This window comes from Cicer arietinum, chromosome 4 (genome assembly GCF_000331145.2).
Source record: "Cicer arietinum cultivar CDC Frontier isolate Library 1 chromosome 4, Cicar.CDCFrontier_v2.0, whole genome shotgun sequence".
Classification (NCBI taxonomy): domain Eukaryota; kingdom Viridiplantae; phylum Streptophyta; class Magnoliopsida; order Fabales; family Fabaceae; genus Cicer; species Cicer arietinum.
In genome coordinates this window covers 52,223,248-52,243,897 of record NC_021163.2, presented here as the reverse complement: position 1 = coordinate 52,243,897, position 20,650 = coordinate 52,223,248, and the positions used below count along the sequence as shown (strand labels likewise).

The 20,650-nt window shown below is 35.4% G+C and overlaps 1 protein-coding gene across 1 annotated transcript in view; it reads right to left on the bottom strand.

Annotated features, from left to right (window-relative positions):
* LOC101497199 (AUGMIN subunit 3) overlaps positions 1–19,750 on the bottom strand; it is a 40,069-nt gene extending 20,319 nt beyond the window's left edge. The window contains exons 1-9 of the mRNA XM_004498059.4: positions 19,398–19,750; positions 19,050–19,196; positions 17,806–18,001; positions 17,179–17,245; positions 15,597–15,700; positions 7,118–7,202; positions 6,529–6,583; positions 3,312–3,443; positions 2,864–2,933 (exon numbers count right to left, since the gene is read on the bottom strand). Coding sequence (XP_004498116.2) covers positions 2,864–2,933; positions 3,312–3,443; positions 6,529–6,583; positions 7,118–7,202; positions 15,597–15,700; positions 17,179–17,245; positions 17,806–18,001; positions 19,050–19,196; positions 19,398–19,591 — 1,050 coding nt within the window. The 5' untranslated portion in view covers positions 19,592–19,750. The remainder of the gene's footprint in view (positions 1–2,863; positions 2,934–3,311; positions 3,444–6,528; positions 6,584–7,117; positions 7,203–15,596; positions 15,701–17,178; positions 17,246–17,805; positions 18,002–19,049; positions 19,197–19,397) is intronic.
* Between the last annotated feature and the right edge of the window lie 900 nt (positions 19,751–20,650).

Here is a 20,650-nt window from a genome sequence, read left to right as displayed (position 1 = left end):
AAAATGCCATGGTGAATTACATAATTAATTGAAGTTAAAGTGAAACGCCGATTTCTTGAATAACTACATTATTTCTTATATTCAAGGTATTTGTTGTCCTTTCTTCATGTTTTGATGAAGAGCATTGCTATACCTTACGAAAAGTTTCCCACAAAATGCAAGAACAAGACATGGACGGTGTTCCTTTTTTTGACAAACATTATTTTATATAATTAAAAAATATAAAACCATTTTTAATCTGAATATCCGCCTTCGTGTGTTTAGACGAAAGAATTTCCGTGCTAACAACCATTTTCCTTTGATGAAACAGAACGAAGGCTATTTGTTGTCAAGCTAAACATACTAAGGAGTAGCTCTTGGGTGTAATACCCCCATCTAGTGGTGTAGTTGTCAAGCTAGAAGAGAAGCAAAATTAATTAGCAACAGTTAGAGCAGTTTGCTAGTTAGCTAGAGGGAGTCAGTTACACAATAAACAAGGGGGTGCAGGGTAGAGGGATTGTTGTGATTTGTTTGAAAAAATAGAGCAGTTAGGTTTTAAATGGGATAACCCTTGATGGAGAAGAATTTTTAACATGATTAAAAATAGAGCATTCAATAAAATTGTTTATTTCCTTTAATTGTTTCTATCAATTTCTCATTTCCCTTTCATGGGTTCGTAACAGCAATTATACTGGATCTGGATGGGAGAATGGCATCAGCAGAATAAATTTCATTGCTGACTAGCATTTATGTCAACCATAACAATATGGCTAGAAAAATGACAGACTTTCTAAAAAACTTTTTGAAGTAAAAACTGAACCTTGAATGTTTTGGAAAATGGAGACTGAGGTTTTTGATTTCACATGTATATAACTCATTGCTAAAAGCTAAATTGGTAATTTGCCAATTATGTTTGAACAGAAAAGTCCAATCATTTTTATTGGAATAAAATAAATGCTATAAGCGAGAAGGTACAAGTACAACAAGCCCAGGACAGATGCTATGTAGTAACTGTTGAAGTTGTGGGATTAGAGAAAAGGAGAAGAGAAAATAATAAGGGTTTGAATATTATTGATAATAATTTTATGCTAACTTGATTACAAAAGACTCAATACTAATCTCTATTTATAGAGAAACATAAACTCAATCCTAAATCAGGAACAAATCATAATAATAATGAGAGATAGTCTAAGATATCTCTATGATTCTAAAATGATCATAGAAAATAACTCAAGATACTCTAATATAATATAAAAGATATTATAAGATATTTTATAATATTCTAACACTCTCCCTCAAGCTAAAGCTTACTAAGCTTTAGTTGTTACAAGAAAATAATGTTAAAAAGGATGGAAAGACTCAAGGATGCAGATAAAGTTGGAGAGAATTGCTATAAATATAGTCTAGCCAGATAGCTGGAATGATCATCAGCTTGAGAGAAATTCATGGCAACCAATTGAATAAAGCAAGGTATGCTCTTCTAAAAAAAACTGCATTTGGAAGCTTCAAACCAATAATATTAGAGACTCAACATTTAAACTGGAATATGCTTCAAAGAGAGAGTAGCATGCTTTAGGGAGAGAAAGGCAAGGCCAGTACATCTGGGACAAAGATAGGGCCAATGCATCTGGGACAAATTGCCAAGATAAAGTGAGTCATGAAAATAAAAGACATCGTCAGAATAACCATTAATGGAAGAAGAAGTCATCACTAAGATGATTCACATGTGAGAAAAGAGACACCACCAAAATGATCGCCTGTTGAAATAGAAGTCACTATTATAATCTATTAGTAGAACTAAATTGCATGACAAACACCAAAGAGGAAGCAACGCAACTCTAATGAAACGAAACCAAGATCAATCAACGGAGTGAGAAAATACATCCAAAACAGAAGAGACAGTGATTGTTTGAACAAGGACACATATTTTTTGTTGATCAAAATTGAAAAGTAAGGGCAGATCTGAAAACAGGAAGGAAAATCCAATCTAGACGACTGAAACATTGTGCCGTAAGGCAGACAGACGCGCCTAAGCTCAAGGCCGTTGGTGGCGGCGCGTGGAATGAACACGGAGGATCTTGAAGGCATATGAGCGCATGTGGAGCAACTTTTGACATAAAAAATATGGGTTGTGTAGATTGGGAGATTCCGCACACAATAGAAGTGGATGTGCCGGAAAACATGCCGGAAAACTTTTCCTGCAACGACAGCAGATGGAAGGCAACAGTAGACGGAGGATCTTGAAGATATTAGATCTAACGGTAGCCCGAAACTAGAATACGAGGGAAGATTTGAAACCTCGAGGTTGAGGCGCGATTAACTGACCAAGCAGCAACTGAGAGGCGTCAAAACGTGTCGTTACACATTGTGGAGAAGGCGGCGCGTGAGATCTACTTGCAGGAGAGATTAGCAGCGCGTGAGAGTGCATGTGACTGCTTTTGGCAACGCACTTTCGGGCATGACCTGATAGGAAAACGAGTGAAACGTGTCGGAATGTTGGAAAAGAGAAATTATGATTATATTCCTTAACTATTGGGAACTCGACAGCAGAACAGAGGCAGGATTGTTCGAGGAGGATCGAAATAGGCTCTAGATACCATGTTGAAGTTGTGGGATTTTAGAGAAAAGGAGAAGAAAAAATAATAAGAGTTTGAATATTATTGATAATAGTTTTATGCATACTTAATTACAAAAGACTCAATACTAATCTCTATTTATAGAGAAACATAGACTCAATCTTAAATCAGGAACAAATCATAATAATAATGAGATATTCTAAAATATCTCTATGATTCTAAATTGATCATAGAAAATAACTCAAGATAATCTAATATAATATAAAAGATATTATAAGATATTTTCTAATATTCTAACAGTAACAAACCTCTGATAGGAGCTTTTCTTCATGGTTATAAAGATTTGAAAGTTCTCCTTTCAATTCAGAATGCTTTCTCCTGAACATTGCACCAAATGACATGATTACATATAAAAAACTGTCATTGCTACTAAAAAATAAACAGCAGTTATGGCCAAAACAATTTGAAAGTTTGCCTTTCAATTCAAAATATCCTGAACATATCATTCATATAAAAGGATTCCTTGACAGAAAATGCTTTTCAAAACTGATCATTCATATACATTTTTTGTACTTTAACACAAGGGGATCACAAATGGAGTTATAAAGGTTTCTAAAACACAATGAAAAAGCTCATGCAGATGTCTTCAAAACATGGTCATAAAGGAGAACAGAAGTTACAAATCTAAGAATCAACAAGCATAAAGGCATTATAGAGAACATATTGACATCAAAGCTAAAATTGTAGGCAAATTACCTAAGAGAATGGTGATCAAGATGAATGTGAGCTTCATCTGATGATACTTGTGATTTAAGTGTCATTAAAATGGCCTGCTGCTTGGCATTCTCAACTTGTGCTTCCACCCATTGTCTTTCACTTATTCCAAATCTGTCATAAATTTTTTTATAAAAATTAAATGATCGGTAGAATCTCAAACATTTTTTCGAAAATAGGGGAGGGGAATATTTATGATTTATTTAGGGGGAGGAGAAAGACACTAGGCCATACATTTCTCGCTAGGGATTCGAACTCTATCTTTTTAGGTTACAAAACTATGCAATCACCATTGCGCTAGCACCCACGGGATCCAGTTTGGCATCCAATCTAATTAAATTATATAGATCAATTAGTACAAGATGTGTTGTGTATGTCTTTAGAAGGAACACCATGAGATGATTACAGATGGTAGGCAGGCAACAACATGGCTTATTACAAGATACACACAATCCCATGTCAAAGGATACACAGAATTGCATGTCAAGCCATTCCCCTCAATTACTTAAAAAAGAAACGAATTAATAAACCAAGTTCAGGTTAGAACTCAAGTTTGGGTCGAGTAGTAATATAGGCATTATTAAAATATATTATAATATATTTGATATTGATATTGTGTTAGAGCACGATATTGATATATTATTTAGTTTATCTTGTAGGACCAATTTCAAATCATGGAGTATTTTAGATTATCTCCTAAGATTAGTTTTCAAATTTTTTGTTTTGGAGAAGAAGATTAGTTTCCATATTACTTAATATATGTTGAAGACATCATCCTTACTTGTAGTTCCTTACCCCAAATTTAACAACTAATCACCAAACTCAATACTGAGTTTGAAGTTAAACAGTTAGGAAATTTGGACTATTTCCTAGGCATTGAGGTCACTTACTTGTCCAATGCTTCCCTACTACTCTCCCAGTCCAAATACGTCAGACATGTGCTGGCAAGAGCTCACATGGACACTACCAAAGGGATGCCCACACCAATGATATCAAGTAGTAAAACTCTCCAAGGTTAGGTCTGATGTTGTGCATGATCCAACACAGTTTCCTTCTATTGTTGGAGCCTTACAATAAGGCACTCTTACTAGACTAAAAATCTCTTTCTCTGTTAATAAGGTTTTCCAGTTCCTTTCCCATCCCCTTGAAGATCATTGGAAGGCTTTAAAAAGGATTATTTGTTACCTCAGTGGCACTCTGCATCATGGTTTACACATTCAGGCAGCACCTATGCACCAACCTCTTTCTTTAATTGGCATCTGTGATGCAAACTGGGCCCCTGATCCTAATGACCTCAGATCTACTTCAAGTGCTTGTGTTTATCTTGGCCCAAACCTCATCTCTTGGTGGTCCAAGAAACAAACTCTGGTGGCATTTTCCAGTACAGAGGCAGAATATAGAAGTTTAGCTCATCTCTCAACATAAATCCTTTGGATCCGGTCCCTGCTCACTGAACTGGACAGAAAATTCAAAAACTCCTCATATCTTGTGTGACAATCTCAGCAATGTATCTCCAGCTCACAATCCCACACTGCACAACCGTACCAAACATATGGAATTTGGTATATTCATCGTTTGTGAAAAGGTGTTGAACAAGAGCATAGTTGTCTCCCATGTTCCAACTCAAGATCAGATGGCTGATGTACTCACTAAGGGTCCGTTTGATGGTCAAGATAAGAAACAGTATAGGATATAAGATATTGTATCCTGTTTCAGCCCCCAAAATTTGATGAACCAACAGAAGATGATAAGTTAATCCTGGACTCTATCTTAGCTTGCCTCTAATTAAAATTGTTATCCTGAATTTGAGTTAAATTATAAATCAGTGGGATAGGATAAAAACAATAATTTATTTAATTACTCTTAAAAATAAAAAATCTATACAAAATTATAAAAGTATGCACATTAATTTAACTTATCTAACATATAAAATAGAATTATTTAGGCCCTGTTCGGGGTGGTTGTGATTTTCTGATTTTTTGTTTTGAAATTCAAAACCAAAACTTGTTCGGGTAATGGGGCTGAGTTGTTAACAAGAGTGTGAGATAGGGTAAAAAGAGTGATTCAATTCAAATAAAATAAAAATAAAAATTCAACTAAGAATTGAAATTTAGCATTGAAAATTGAAAACTCAACTAAATTGAAAACTCAAAGTAGAAATTGCCTTTAGGTTTTGAAAATTTTAGAACAGAAAACTAAAAACCACCCCGGGGCCTTATTTACTCATGAATTTTTTAAAATTTGAATTATTTATTTAACAAGTGTGGATGGTTTTTTTTTAATTATAAAATTAGTTTATTACTCATTTAGTTTATTAGTTTATTACTCACGAATTTTTTAAAATTTGAATTATTTATTTAAAAGTATTATAAGTTAATTTTAAAAAAATACATCTAATTGTTTCACAAGGTAATTTTATCATTTAAAGAAGATATATATTCTATTATGTCATGGTGAGGTGTGTACAAAAAACATGATATGATAAAATAATGTTATCATGTAGGCATCAAACACGTGATAGGATAAATGTTATCATGTCCTTATAATATCTTATCTTTATCCAATTCTATATCATATAATGTCTTTATCTTATCCAGATCATCAAACAGACCCTAAACCTCTCAGCTGCCAAGTTCTCTGCTCTTCGTGGCAAGCTCAAAGTCTTTAATAAACTCAGTCTCATCAAGACACTCTCCACTTGTAAGTGGGAATATTAGAGATGGTATATAGAATGGGCCTAGAAGCCCACCATTGTTTCTAAAACAGTTTCAGCTGTCTTATGACAGCTGGCTTCTCAACTTCCTAAGCTTATCTTGAAGCTTCTATTAGTTTTCAGTTAGTTTGATCTCAGTTTAGTTTCTGTAACTGATTTGTATTCTATATATTATAGTTCTATATCTTGTAATCATTCAACAATGATAATGCAATTCTGAATATTCAGTTAAAACTTTTTTCTCATTTTCTTTCACTTTCTATCACTTTATAATTCTAACAGGGACTAACTTGGTGGGAAAAATTAGAGGGCTAATATGGTGACAGTTGAATTTTTTAAGGACTAATTTGGTGATAAATATCTTTGGAGGTTAATGAGGTGACACCCTAATATTTGGAGAATGAATAGAGAGCTTGTTCTTAGATCAATCCATCCACAAATAACTAAAGCAGACTATCTGCAATGGTAACAGAAAGAAGCACATACATTGAACGAAGCCGCTGCAACTCTGACACACGTTGATGATGAGATTTTTCTAAATCTGTTCAACCACAAAAAAAAAAGGTCAAGTTAACATAATGCAAGTTCATATGGGATGTGTGCCTGTATATAAGAATTTATTTGCATAAGCCACACCGTGGTGGCATAACTTGTATTTTATCAGAGTGAAAATTGAAGATAGATTTGTTATGAGCCTCAGTTTTGTGCAAACTCCAGACACTTTAGGAGCATCTTTAGTTCAAATGCAGCTTTATGATGTGTAGGATATAGAATGCCTGAATTATTAAGAAATCCTTGCCCATGCCATTTCATTACAGCTACAAATAAGTAACTTAAAAACAAAGGAATTCCCATGTTAACTATTTTTTGCATCAGTACAAAAATAATGATCACATATAAGATAACATTATTATATCAATTAAATCAATAAGAATAAAGTATATATCTCAAGTTCATTGCCAGTAAGGAGGCTGAAAGATCCAAATAAGATTTGCAACTCATGATAGATTAAGATAATACTAGTTATTGAGGATGATCAAAAGTAATAGTGAATTGTAAGAACTGATATGTATACCTCTAACATAATTACTTGAGGTATCATCAAGATTCACCCAAGAGCATTTAGATTTCCCCTCCTCAGCAACAAGTCGAAATGGACCCTGATATAGAAATTAAGAATAAAAATCATAAAAGGACATCAAGACCTAAACATATAGTTCATTGATAAACAAAAATTAAAATATCATTTTTTTTTATTCTACTAAATAGAATGGGTATGGGTGACACCCAGATAGATAAGTTAGCAACAATAACCTTATCCCAAGCAAGGTCAGCTACATGGAATAATTGATACCAAAACAAGGAAAAGTATGAAACATGCTTTTCAAGATTTAATTTATCATCAAGCCAAACAAAGACAAAGGACTAATGTGAAAAGTTCATCACATGATCACAGTCATGCTTTGTATATTTTAAAAATATTACATATAATACCAATATATGTGGCATGATAGACCTGCAGAGAAAAGGAACATTATAGAGTAAAGAGGAAAGCTTACAGGTATTTGTAAAGTAGAGTGTATCAATTTGCAACAAGAAACCTAATGTTCTTTCTTTCAGAAGAAATGCTCAGGACTAGGAGTATGTTACTTAGATTGAACTTAAGATGTATATCCTAAGTGATACTCAAATCTATGCATCGGGACTTACAGTAACTAACCTAATATTTCTTTAGCAAGTCCATTGAGGTCAAGAAACAAAATATATGTGATAGGAATAATGAAGATGTAAATAGGAATAAACCTTTATTGGTTTATTACAGGAAAAACAATAGAAAATAATGATGTTTTTGTTTTATAGTTAGGTTGTTAGTAGTTACTGTTTTATAGTTAGGCGGTTAGTGTTAGTTGGATCCTATCCCTTGTATAATCAGCCTATAAATAAAAGCTCCCACCCATTTGAAAGGATCTTTGAACAAAATTAGCAATTGAGTGGTTTATATCATTGTAGGAGCGTATTCGCTCTTGTGTATCTTTTTCTTTCAATCAATAAAAATCAGGGACGAATAATTCTCTTTCGCTATTGAGTTCTATTAAGGAACCTAACAATTGGTCCGACCTGCCGGATCATCAACAACCATGGGAAGCACCATGGAATCACGTATGACAGCAATGGAAAAGTGGACCAGGGAGCATGAAACAGTCTTTCTTGGAATGCGAACAGATATGGAACAATTGAAGGACGGCATGGCAGAATTGAGAAGTGCAATGCAAGAATTGATCATAGCAGCAAAAAGAAAGACCCAAGAACCGTCTGAGAGCTCAGAATCCGAGAAGAGTGTGAAGAATTCCGAGCAAGAATCAGAAGAGGAAGAAAATCCAGCCTCACGTTGGTGGTTAAAGAAAGTGGAATTACCCACTTTTGAAGGAATCGATCCCTTTGGTTGGTTAAACAGAGCTGGAAAGTTCTTTACTGTTGAAGTTGTGGGATTTTAGAGAAAAGGAGAAAAGAAAATAATAAGGATTTGAATATTATTGATAATAGCTTAATGCTAACTTTATTACAAAAGACTCAATACTAATCTCTATTTATAGAGAAACATAGACCTAATCCTAAATAAGGAATAAATCATAATAATAATAAAAGATATTCTAAGATATCTCTATGATTATAAATTGATCATAATAAATAATTTAAGATATTCTAATATAATATAAAAGATATTATAAAATATTTTCTAATATTCTGACACTCCCCCTCAAGCTAAAGCTTACTAAGTTTTAGCTTGTTACAAGAAAATAATGTTTTGCTCTGCAAAATAATAAAAAAGGATGAAAAACCAACTCAGGGATGCAGGTGAAGTCGGAGAGAATTGCTATAAATATAGCCTAGCCAGATAGCCAATATGATCCATCAGCCTGAGAGAAATTCATGGCAAGCAATTGAACAAAGCAAGGTCCGTTCTTCTAAAAACTGCATTTGGAAGCTTCAAACCAATAATATCGGAAACTCAATATTTAAACTTGAATATGCTTCAAGGAGAGAGCAGCATGCTTCAGGGTGAGAAAGGCAGGGCCAATACATCTGAGACAAAGATGGGGCCAGTGCATCTGGGACAAATTGTCAAAATAAAGTGAGTCATGAAAATAAAAAATATCGTCAGAATAACCATCAACGGAAGAAGAAATCATCACTAATATGATTCATCTGTGGGAAAAGGGACACCATTGGAATGATCGTCGGTGGGAATAGAAGCCACTGTTATAATCTATTAGTAAGAACTAAATTGCATGACAAACACCAAAGAGGAAGCAACACAACTTTAATGAAACGAAGCCATGATCGATCAACGAAGTGAGAAAATCCATCCAAAACAAGAGAGACAATGGTTGTTTCGGAAAACTTGCTGGAAAACTTTTTCAGCAGCAACAAATGGAAGGAAGCAGTAGACAGCGGATCTTGAAGGTAGTAGGTATAACCGTAGCCGGAAACTAGAATACGAGGGCATATTCGAAACTATGAGGTTGAGGTGCGATTGACCGACCAAGTAGCAACTAAGAGACGTCAAAACGCAGCATCACATGTTGTGGAGACTACGGCGCGTGAGATCTACTTGCATGAGAGATTAGCAGCGCGTGAGAGCGTATGTGACAACTTTTGGTGACGCGCTTTCGGGCATGACCTGATCTGGAGATGATGACATTGTTCGCAGGAAATAGTGGCAGTGGCGGCATTAGCAAACGGAACGGAAAACGAGTGAAACCGGTGTCGGAATGGAACACGATAATGGTTTTGAAAAGGAATGTCACATTGAAAAAAGAGAACCTATAATTATATTCCCTAACTGTTGGGAACTCGGCAACGGAATAGGGACAGGATCTTCAAGGAGGATCAAAATAGGCTCTGATACCATGTTGAAGTTGTGGGATTTTAGAGAAAAGGAGAAGAGAAAATAATAAGGATTTGAATATTATTGATAATAGCTTAATGTTAACTTTATTGCAAAAGACTCAATACTAATCTCTATTTATAGAGAAACATAGACCTAATCCTAAATAAGGAATAAATCATAATAATAATAATAAGAGATATTCTAAGATATCCCTATGATTATAAATTGATCATAATAATAGTGGCAGTGGCGGCATTAGCAAACGGAACGGAAAACGAGTGAAACCGGTGTCGGAATGGAACACGATAATGGTTTTGAAAAGGAATGTCACATTGAAAAAAGAGAACCTATAATTATATTCCCTAACTGTTGGGAACTCGGCAACGGAATAGGGACAGGATCTTCAAGGAGGATCAAAATAGGCTCTGATACCATGTTGAAGTTGTGGGATTTTAGAGAAAAGGAGAAGAGAAAATAATAAGGATTTGAATATTATTGATAATAGCTTAATGTTAACTTTATTGCAAAAGACTCAATACTAATCTCTATTTATAGAGAAACATAGACCTAATCCTAAATAAGGAATAAATCATAATAATAATAATAAGAGATATTCTAAGATATCCCTATGATTATAAATTGATCATAATAAATAATTTAAGATACTCTAATATAATATAAAAGATATTATAAAATATTTTCTAATATTCTAACATTTACGATTCAGAAAATAAAAACCGAAGAAAGATTAAATCTTGCGCATATTAGCATGGAGGGTGACGCATTGCATTGGTTCCAGTTCTGGTTAGACAAAAACAAGAACGCGACTTGGGAAGGGTTCTCCGAGGCACTTTTACATCGTTTTGGAAGGTAGCATCGCAGGTCTGTCTTCGAACATCTTGCAGGTTTGAAACAACGTGGAAGTGTGGATGAATTCATTCGCGAGTTCGAGTTACTCACAGCGCGAGCGAAATCGGTTCCCAAAGAACAACTGCTGGGTTATTTCATGAATGGGTTGCGCAAAGAGCTTCGTGGCCTTGTTCGACCCCATGACCCAAGAACTCTAGTTCGAGTGATGGAGGTGGCAAGAGACATGGAAGAGTCGCACAGGGAATTGCGCCCTATGGAGTACGATGGGAATCGAGCAAGAAAATTGGGTCGCGCTACCAAGGAACCGGGTCGAGTGTGGTTCGGGCCAACCTGGTGGTTGGAAAAAATGTTGCACCCACAGAATCTGGTAGGAATGGTTATGGGGCATCACGCAGTGGCTCAAACCAGGTTGGAGGTACCATGCAGAGTCGAAATAGAGGCGTTAAACACCTTCCTTATCCAGAATATTTGAAGAGACTTGAGGAACGAAAGTGTTTTCACTGCAATCAATCATTTGGGCCTGGTCATCGCTGCACAGAGCGTAGTTTGCGTGTAATTCTGCTAACAGAAAATGAGGAGATCAGAAGAGGGGGAGTTGGTCCATGTTGAGATGGAGGAGGACTCTGAAGAAGAGGAGGAATTAAAGGAGGGACCAGAATGCAAAGTTATGGACCTGTCTAGATGTTCTGCAAGGGGTATGACACAACCTCACACTATGAAGTTGCAAGGGTTTGTTCAAGGAACGGCGGTGCTGATATTGATAGACAACGGGGCAAGTCATAACTTCATATCAACTAAATTGGTGAAAGGTTTGGGATTGTCCGTCGAACCGACAGTCGCATACACTGTCAGATTGGGGGATGGACAAGGAAAGGATACCCAAGGATGTTGCAAAGGAATTCAGATTCAGATGGGATGCTACACGACTAGTGAATACTTCTTTTTGTTTGAATTAGGAGGAGTGGATTTAATATTGGGTGTGGCTTGGTTGGCAACCTTGGGGGAGGTCAAGGTAAATTGGAGAACCCTCACTATGAAGTTTATGGCACAAGGAGCTGTGGTAGAAATTAAGGGTGATCCTACGTTATCTAAGGCGCTGGTTTCACCTCAAGCCCTCATGAAAATGACCAAAATTGAAGCAGTTTCATTATTATGGGGTTTGGAAACAAAAGAGACAGGTCCGGAGGTTAAAGTGCAACTTCCAGAATCACAGAGGAAGGAATTACAACAGATTCTGGATGAGTTTCAGGGTGTATATGCTGAACCTACAGGGCTGCCTCCGAACCGTGACGCAGATCATAAAATACCAATCCGAACGGGTGTTGATCCAGTTAATGTTAGGCCTTACCGGTACCCTCATTTACAGAAGAACGAGATCGAAAAACAGGTTGGTGATATGCTTAAGTCGGGAATAATTAGACCAAGTAACAGTCCTTACTCAAGCCCAGTTATCTTGGTTAAAAAGAAAGACGGCAGTTGGAGATTTTGTGTAGATTATCGCGCTTTAAACAAGTCTACTGTGCCGGATAAGTTTCCCATTCCGGTTATCGAAGAGCTGCCTTCCGAACCCACCAAGGTCACTATGAATTTTTAGTGATGCTGTTTGGTTTAACCAACGCCCCAGCCACCTTTCAATGCCCCATGAACGATACTTTCCAGCCATATCTCCGAAAGTTTGTATTAGTTTTCTTTGACGACATTCTCATTTACAGTAAATCCTAGAAGGAACATTTGAGCCACCTGAAGTGCATATTATACATTCTACAGCAACAACAATTCTATGCCAATTTAAAGAAGTGTGAATTTAGGCAGACCACAGTAGGATACTTGAGGCACCTCATTTCTGAAAAATGAGTGTCTATGGATCCCAAAAAGGTGGAAGCAGTTGTAGATTGGCCTATCCCTAAGACAATCAAAGCTTTGCGGGGTTTTTTGGGATTGACTGGGTATTATCGGAGATTCATATGCAACTATGGGAAGATAGCGCGTCCTTTGACTGATTTGTTAAAAAAAGGGAATTTCCAGTGGAATTCAGACAGTACGGCAGCCTTCACGAAACTTAAAGAGGCGGTCACAACAGCTCCGGTGTTGGCTATGCCAGATTTTGATCAAGCTTTCAGCATTGAGTGCGATGCGTTGGGGCGAGGGATTGGCGCTGTGCTTACTCAAAACAAGAGGCCAATTGCTTTCTTCAGCAAAGCACTGACAGATTCCTCCCTTAACAAATCTGTCTATGAAAAGGAGTTGATGGCATTGGTCTTATCGATTCACCATTGGAGGCCATACCTGATTGGGAGGAAGTTTATAGTCTACTCGGATCAGAAAAGTCTACGACACCTCCTTGAACAAAGAATCACCACACAAAATCAACAAAATTGGTTAGTCAAATTATTGGGTTATGAGTTTGATATTATCTACAAAAAGGGAAGCACCAATAGAGTTGCCAATGCCTTGTCAAGAAAACCTAAAGAGTTAGAATTAAAAGTGGTGACTAGACCCCTTTGGCAGGATATAAACCTCATAGATGAAGAGGTTAAGCAGGATCCTGTGCTAAATAAAATATGTGAAGACTTGAAGGAGAAGCCAAAGTCACATGGCAACTATACTTTGAAAAATGGAAGGTTGTATTACAAGGGGAGATTGGTTCTGCCACCAAAGTCTAGTTGGATACCCAAGTTGCTGCATGACTTTCATACCTCTCCGATAGGAGGTCATTCCGGGGTCTTTCGGACGTACAGACGACTAGCTCAATCGTTATTTTGGATTGGCATGAAAACAACAGTCAACGACTACGTTTCTGCATGCCACATTTGCCAACGAAGTAAGTATTAAGCATCATCTCCGGAGGGGCTGCTCCAACCATTACCGATTCCGAATGCAATTTGGGAAGACATTAGTATGGACTTCAGTGTGAGTTTGCCTAAGGCCAAGGGATTTGACGCGCTGTTAGTGGTGGTGGATCGACTCAACAAATATGGTCATTTTGTTCTCATCAAGCCCCTTACTCGGCTCGCTCCATTGCTGAAATATTCGTGAAGGAAGTGGTGAGGCTTCATGGTATACCAGCTTCTATAGTAAGCGATAGAGATCCTACCTTCTTGAGTCAATTCTGGAGGGAGCTCTTCAGGTTGCAAGGAACTACGCTGAAAATGAGTACATCTTATCATCCTGAATCAGACGGACAAACGGAGGTACTTAACCGAACCTTGGAAACATACTTGCGTTGCTTTAGTTCGGAACAACCAAAAAATTGGGCAGACATGGTACCATGGGCAGAATATTGGTATAATACTAGTTTTCAAGGGGCTGCCAAGTGTACTCCTTTTGAAACAGTTTACGGCAGACCACCACCATCGCTAGCACGATTTGTACCAGGGGAAACTATAGTGGAAGCAGTGGCACAAGACCTGATGACCAGAGATGAAGCGTTGAGACAACTGAAATATCATTTGGAAAGAGCACAACAGCAAATGATCAAATTTGCGAACCGTCACCGGAAACCCACCAAGATTAAAGAAGGAGATTGGGCTTACTTAAAAATCAGACCTCACAGGCAGGTTACTATGCCAACACGACTTCATCCTAAACTAGCAGCTAAGTATTATGGTCCTTATTTGGTGTTAAAACAAATTGGGACAACAGCCTTTAAACTCCAACTTCCAACAGAGGCTCGCATTCATCCGGTTTTCCACGCTTCGCAATTAAAGTTGGTTGTGGGAAAACATGAGGTGGAAACAGCCCTACCTACAGATTTACATGGGCAAGACCCTGCATATACGCCTTCACAGGTACTGAGCAGAAGAACCATACAACAACAGGGAGAACAAGTGCTAATTCAATGGCAGCAAAAGCCTGCAGAGGAGGCCACCTGGGAAGATGTTAATACAATCCAAAATCAATTTCCGGAATTCAACCTTGAGGACAAGGTTGAGCTTGAAAAGGAAGGTATTGATAGGAATAATGAAGATGTAAATAGGAATAAACCTTTATTGGTTTATTACAGGAAAAACAATAGAAAATAATGATGTTTTTGTTTTATGGTTAGGTTGTTAGTAGTTACTGTTTTATAGTTAGGTGGTTAGTGTTAGTTGGATCATATCCCTTGTATAATCAGCCTATAAATAAAGGCTCCCACCCATTTGAAAGGATCTTTGAACAAAATTAGCAATTGAGTGGTTTATATCATTGTAGGAGCGTATTCGCTCTTGTGTATCTTTTTCTTTCAATCAATAAAAATCAGGGACGAATAATTCCCTTTCGCTATTGAGTTCTATTAAGGAACCTAACAATATGTCTTCTATCCATATTTCCTTTTCTTCCCTATGCACTTTCTCATTCTAGGTTGTTTTAGTAGTAGGCAGGCAGAAACAGCAAGAAAAAATATAATCCAAAGCTTTGAAACATGTTTCGCATTAAAAATTTCATGGTCAGAGTTCCATATTTAAATTTAAAAAATATTGGATAAGGGAAACAGTAACAACATCCAGGTAGTAGATATTAGCAATAAAACCATCTTTTAGCGTGAACTTTTCATTAGTATTTCAACAAAAAAATAGACAATTTTCAACAAAGCAACATTTTAAGTATGGACCCAGACCAATTGAAATAGTGTAAGATTTAAGCACAAATGAATCAATAATTAGAGCCTTAGAAGGGGAAACAAGCCCATTAAAGTTATTAAATGGTTTGAGCATATCAACTTTTATGGTCTTTGTTTGTGCATTCAAGTTATTAATCCTCCTAAGGAAAACTGTGAAAAGAAAATAAAGTAGAAAGTGTTTTATCCACGTACTGTGTCTAGTTGCTTAGCAAACCACTGATTTAGCTCTTTTAAACAAGATGAGTCTCCAAGCAAAAATTGGCTGAAGTCTGAGTATGCCAAATATATTCCATCTTCTGCATTTCAAAGAAGCAAAACTCATCAGATGAAAGATGGAAACAGCCAGAAATCAATGGCAAAAAAATTTTAAAAATAAAATAAAATAAACAGAAGAACAAAATAGAGGAGGAAACAACTAGTTCTAGTTGAGCATGCAGCAGCAACTGCAAGTTAAAATGTAAAAAATTAACAATCAGATATGAGTCAAGCATACATCATGTTCATGACCAGAAATGTTTTCTCAGATGTCACAGTGCATAAGTTTCATCATCTTATTCAACAAGACTATGAGATCGATACTGCTCATACTTTACTTAAGCAGGCAACAAGAATGGTTTGGAATCATTAAAAGAGAAACAACAACAATCAAGTCTTATCTCACTAAGTAGGGTCGGCTACATGAATCAAACGACAGCACAATGTTCTATCATACAGCATATCTATTTTCAGCTCATTAATCTCTAAGTCTTTCCTAATAGTTTCTCTTATAGGTTTTCTAGGTCTTCCTCTGGCTTTAGCGATTTGACTACTCTCCGTTTGATCTACTCTTCTTTCTACAGATCTCTCTACATGTCCAAACCACCTAAGCCGAATTACTACCATCTTTTCTACATTACCCCAACTCTCTCTAATGTTGTCATTCCTAATTCTATCCCGCTTAGTCTTTCCACACATCCAACGCAAAATTTGCATCTCTGCTACACTTATTTTATCCTCATGTTGGTTTTTTACCGCACAACACTTCATCCCATACAATTTCATCGGTCTTACAACTGTGACTTCAGTTTGAGCAGTACTTTTTTATCACATAAAACACGCGAGGCACTCCTCCATTTCAACGACCTGGCTAGGATTCTAAAATATTTCTATTGGCAGCCAATACACCCACTATTTTATACCGAAAAGAGTCCTTAAAATCTTCATTGATTTCAAATGCTAGACTCATAGACTACTTCTGTTTTCTTTAACATTCTCTGGGACTACAAGATGTACGTGTGTATGTATGTAGTTCAATATCTATATCTATTTTGACTTTTGAGTCCAAAGGTTATAACTTTTCAGTTTACTATACCAGAATACAACAGCCACAACAATAACAATTAAGTCTTATTCCACTAATTGGGATCAAATTATCAATTACATGTATCAAGCAATACCGCTATACTCTATTATAAAACAAAATTTCAGCAAGATGGAATTTCAGCAGAACTTATTTTGAAGCTCTTCCGTTTACAAGTTAAACAACCAAAGCTGAAATTGAACAAAGCAAATTATTATTTGATTTCTCGTTGCCTAACATGGTTTTACAATCAAGCTTCCAATAAGATCTAGACAATAAATTTCAGGTTGTCACTTGACGATAAAAAATATACACTTTACATAAAGAAAATGAACTTTCTAAAAATATATACACTTTACATAAAGAAAACGAACTTTCTAAATATAGTAGAACAAGAAAGAAACAACAGATAAGAGTTAGAAAAAGGAAAATTACCATCTCCTGAATGGTAATGAGCCAACTCCTCTGATGTGGAAGCAATTCTTCCAAGAACTGCATTCATCTAATCAACAAAAGGAATTTAATAAAAACAAACCACCATGAGACAATACTTCAACCAAACTGAAACGCAGACTACACAATCCACAGTACAAAAGATGAACTAAAAATCATTGGTGCTTAGTTAAAGAGTCAATGACATTAGCTAGATAACTTCTAGGCATAGCAGAAGAACAAATAAAGAGGTAATAACGTCTTAGTAACCATTTTGGAAATTTAATAGAAACTAGAAAGACGGCATTAAGCACAGAGATTGGTTTTACAACTCTAAAAATAACAATAACCAGGTCATTTTGTTACTCAAGTCAGAAATTGATTCACAATGAAATATAAATATTGTTGGATTGATTGCTTTGCTACAAAATGTACCTTTTCTATATTTTTTTGTTGTTGATTAGACCATTTCTATATTGAAAAACTCAATCATACAACATTATGAATGCAAATTAAGCAATAAAATCATATTTACCAAGTAAACACAATAATACATTCCACAGCAAGAAAACATGATAAAATACATTCATTCATTCATAACATGTAACTATTAAAACATTGGAGAAGCACCTCTAGATTTCTTCCAGAAAGGCTATCATCAATAGTTGTGAGGTGTCCGTTGACAACAGAAGTCGCACCAACACGCGCTCGCCTCCCTTGTGTCAAAGTCGAAGCCTGACTAGAAAGCATGTCGAATTGAGATTGAAGATGCCTTAGCTGTCTTTGCAAATCAGCAGCTTCAGTTTTATATGCCAAAGTTGCCTCCCTAAAGACAACATTTCTTTAAATTTGATTCCCTCTTACTAATATGAAACATAACTAATAAAAGGTAATATGATGAATATAAGAGTAATTACTCCCTCTATTTCATTTTAACTGTCACTTTAGAAAATGAAAAAAATTGATAAAAGCAGAGATGGCATGCAAAGCTTCATTTTGACTAAAGGATAGAGTGATCCCAACTAAGTTGGCACCCCAAAGGCAAACAATGATTTGCAACACAACATCATTTTATTAACTAGTAAATAAATTAAATAATAATAAAATAAAGAAAAGATACAGAGACCGTGAGGGGAAAAACCAAAACTCATGAGACTCAAACCTGCCTGAATCTATAATTAGGAAGTAACAGTCTATTATGAGAGAAATAACTACTACTAATAAAAGCATGCAAAGCATCCTACCAATAATGACCATGATGAGAAATGGCAAAAGAAGGCAACTTATCAGCGCACGCATTACTCTGCCCATAGATGTGAGTAATGTTGTTAATTGTGGATAGCAGAATATAGCGTTTTTTTACAAATTATACTATGCTACAGTGCTATAACACCCACTATAGTCGTTATTTGACACCATTTTATACTAAAATAGTGTATTATGGAACAGTAGCAAAGTGCTGCTATACCCGCTATATGACAACACTAGATGCGTGACACAAGGAACCACATTTTACAAGTTGAGAAAATACAATCGTTCCACCTATTCCTCATATTTCAAGGAACTAAACTCAAGTTGGAGAAGAAGGCGCTGAACCATCACATTCAAGCCAAAGCCAATGCCAACCTTGGTTTTTCAACAAAACACATTAAGTGTCATTTTTTTTTTGTCAAAGCAACATTAATTTTTCTTTTCCAATTTCACCCTCAAACAAACAACATGCACATCATTTCCAAGTCATTACACTTCCCAATAATACTTCAATAGCTAATACCTAAAACTTACTAAAATCATTTATCGTTTGTCTTAATCTTAATGAAAAAGTATAAAACTAAATTGAAATTGAAATGGAAGTAACTAACTAACTAACTAACTTGATATCCTTCAAATTGAGAGGCTCGTGAGGTCCGAAAAGGGCTTCCTGATTATCAGTAGTATCAGAGAAAGCAGATATGCTGTCGAAAGCAAAATCCAAATCTTCACCTTCCAATAATTTCCCTTGGTGCTTGAATTGTTCATACCTGAAAAAAAAAAAAAAAAAAAAAAAAAAAAAAAAAAAAAAAAAAAAAAAAAAAAAAAAAAAAACTCACAGTTAGTTACATATAATGATGGGCTTTTATTTGTTTAAACTCAAAAAAAAAAAAAAAAAAAAAAAAACTCACAGTTAGTTACATATAATGAAGTTAAACGAGAGAGAGAGAGAGAGAGAGAGAGTAACTAACTGAGAGAGTTCGGAAGGAGAGAGGATATTGGAGGGACGAAGAGTGGAGCAGATCCAGTGGAGGATAGGACGAGTGTCTTCGTATTGGAAAGGCCACTCGAAGCTATCAGGGTCCAATGAATCCGATCCTGAACTTGATTTTGTTCCTTCGTAACCCAATTCGACGAGCAATGTGCACAGTCGACCACCGCTCATTTTTATTTTATTTTTTGAACTCTTGTTCTGTTCACTGCTTTCGATTGATGGAAATTGGAAAACGGTTCTCTCTGTTCTGTTCTGAACTTCCGATCTCTCGAGGTCTCACTCGCGGGCGGGCCTACCCCTCCTGCCGCTCGCTCTTTTTTTTTTAATTTAAATTTAGACATTACACAAGAGCTTTGTAACATTTAAATTCCAACGACCACAATTTTAATTCTTCAAAATTTACTATTGAATTTTGAAATTTTTAGTTTTTAATTCGATATAAAATTTAAGTTTGTCATAAAATCTTTAAAATAACTTATGATTAATTGATATATTAAGGTTTTTGGTGAATAGGATCATAATGATACTTTTGACACTAAAATGGTGATCATTAAATTTTTTATGAGAAAAAAAAAAAAAGGTGTAATAGTGACAACCAGTTATACATTGACAAATAATAAAATTTATTTATGTTGGTATCTCATCTCACAATTGTAGCGGAAATAATAAAATAATTACATAATCAATAATTTGTAGTTGTTGTGAGTATAAATGATTGCATCATTAAACTCATTTTTTTTATGTAAATTCTTTATTTTTTATCATCTCAATTTTATTTTTCAAAATAAAAAATCTTTATTTTATAAATATTGTCTTCATTTTTTTATTTAAAAATACTTAGGTGTCAAGCCATATCAACATTTTTTGGAAATTTTTATTAATTTAAAAACAAAATCAAGAAACATAGAACAATTTTAATCATCTTGATCATTAAATCCAAAACAAAAAAGATCAAAACCCAAACACCAAAAACATTCAATTAATGGATAAACCCTAATTTTACAAAATTCAAAAAGCAAAAATATCCAAATTCAATTTCTAAGTTAATGTAAGAATTGTTCCATATTTATTAATTGTCCTTTCCTTCATTCTCTTTATTTTCATAAATAGAAGTTCCTGATAAAGAAGAAAATAAGAAGAAATCTCAAAATGAAATGTAGAAGAAAATAGGAAGAAGAAATATCAAAATGAAATTTAGGTTATATTGATTAAATGTTATCGTTGGATGAC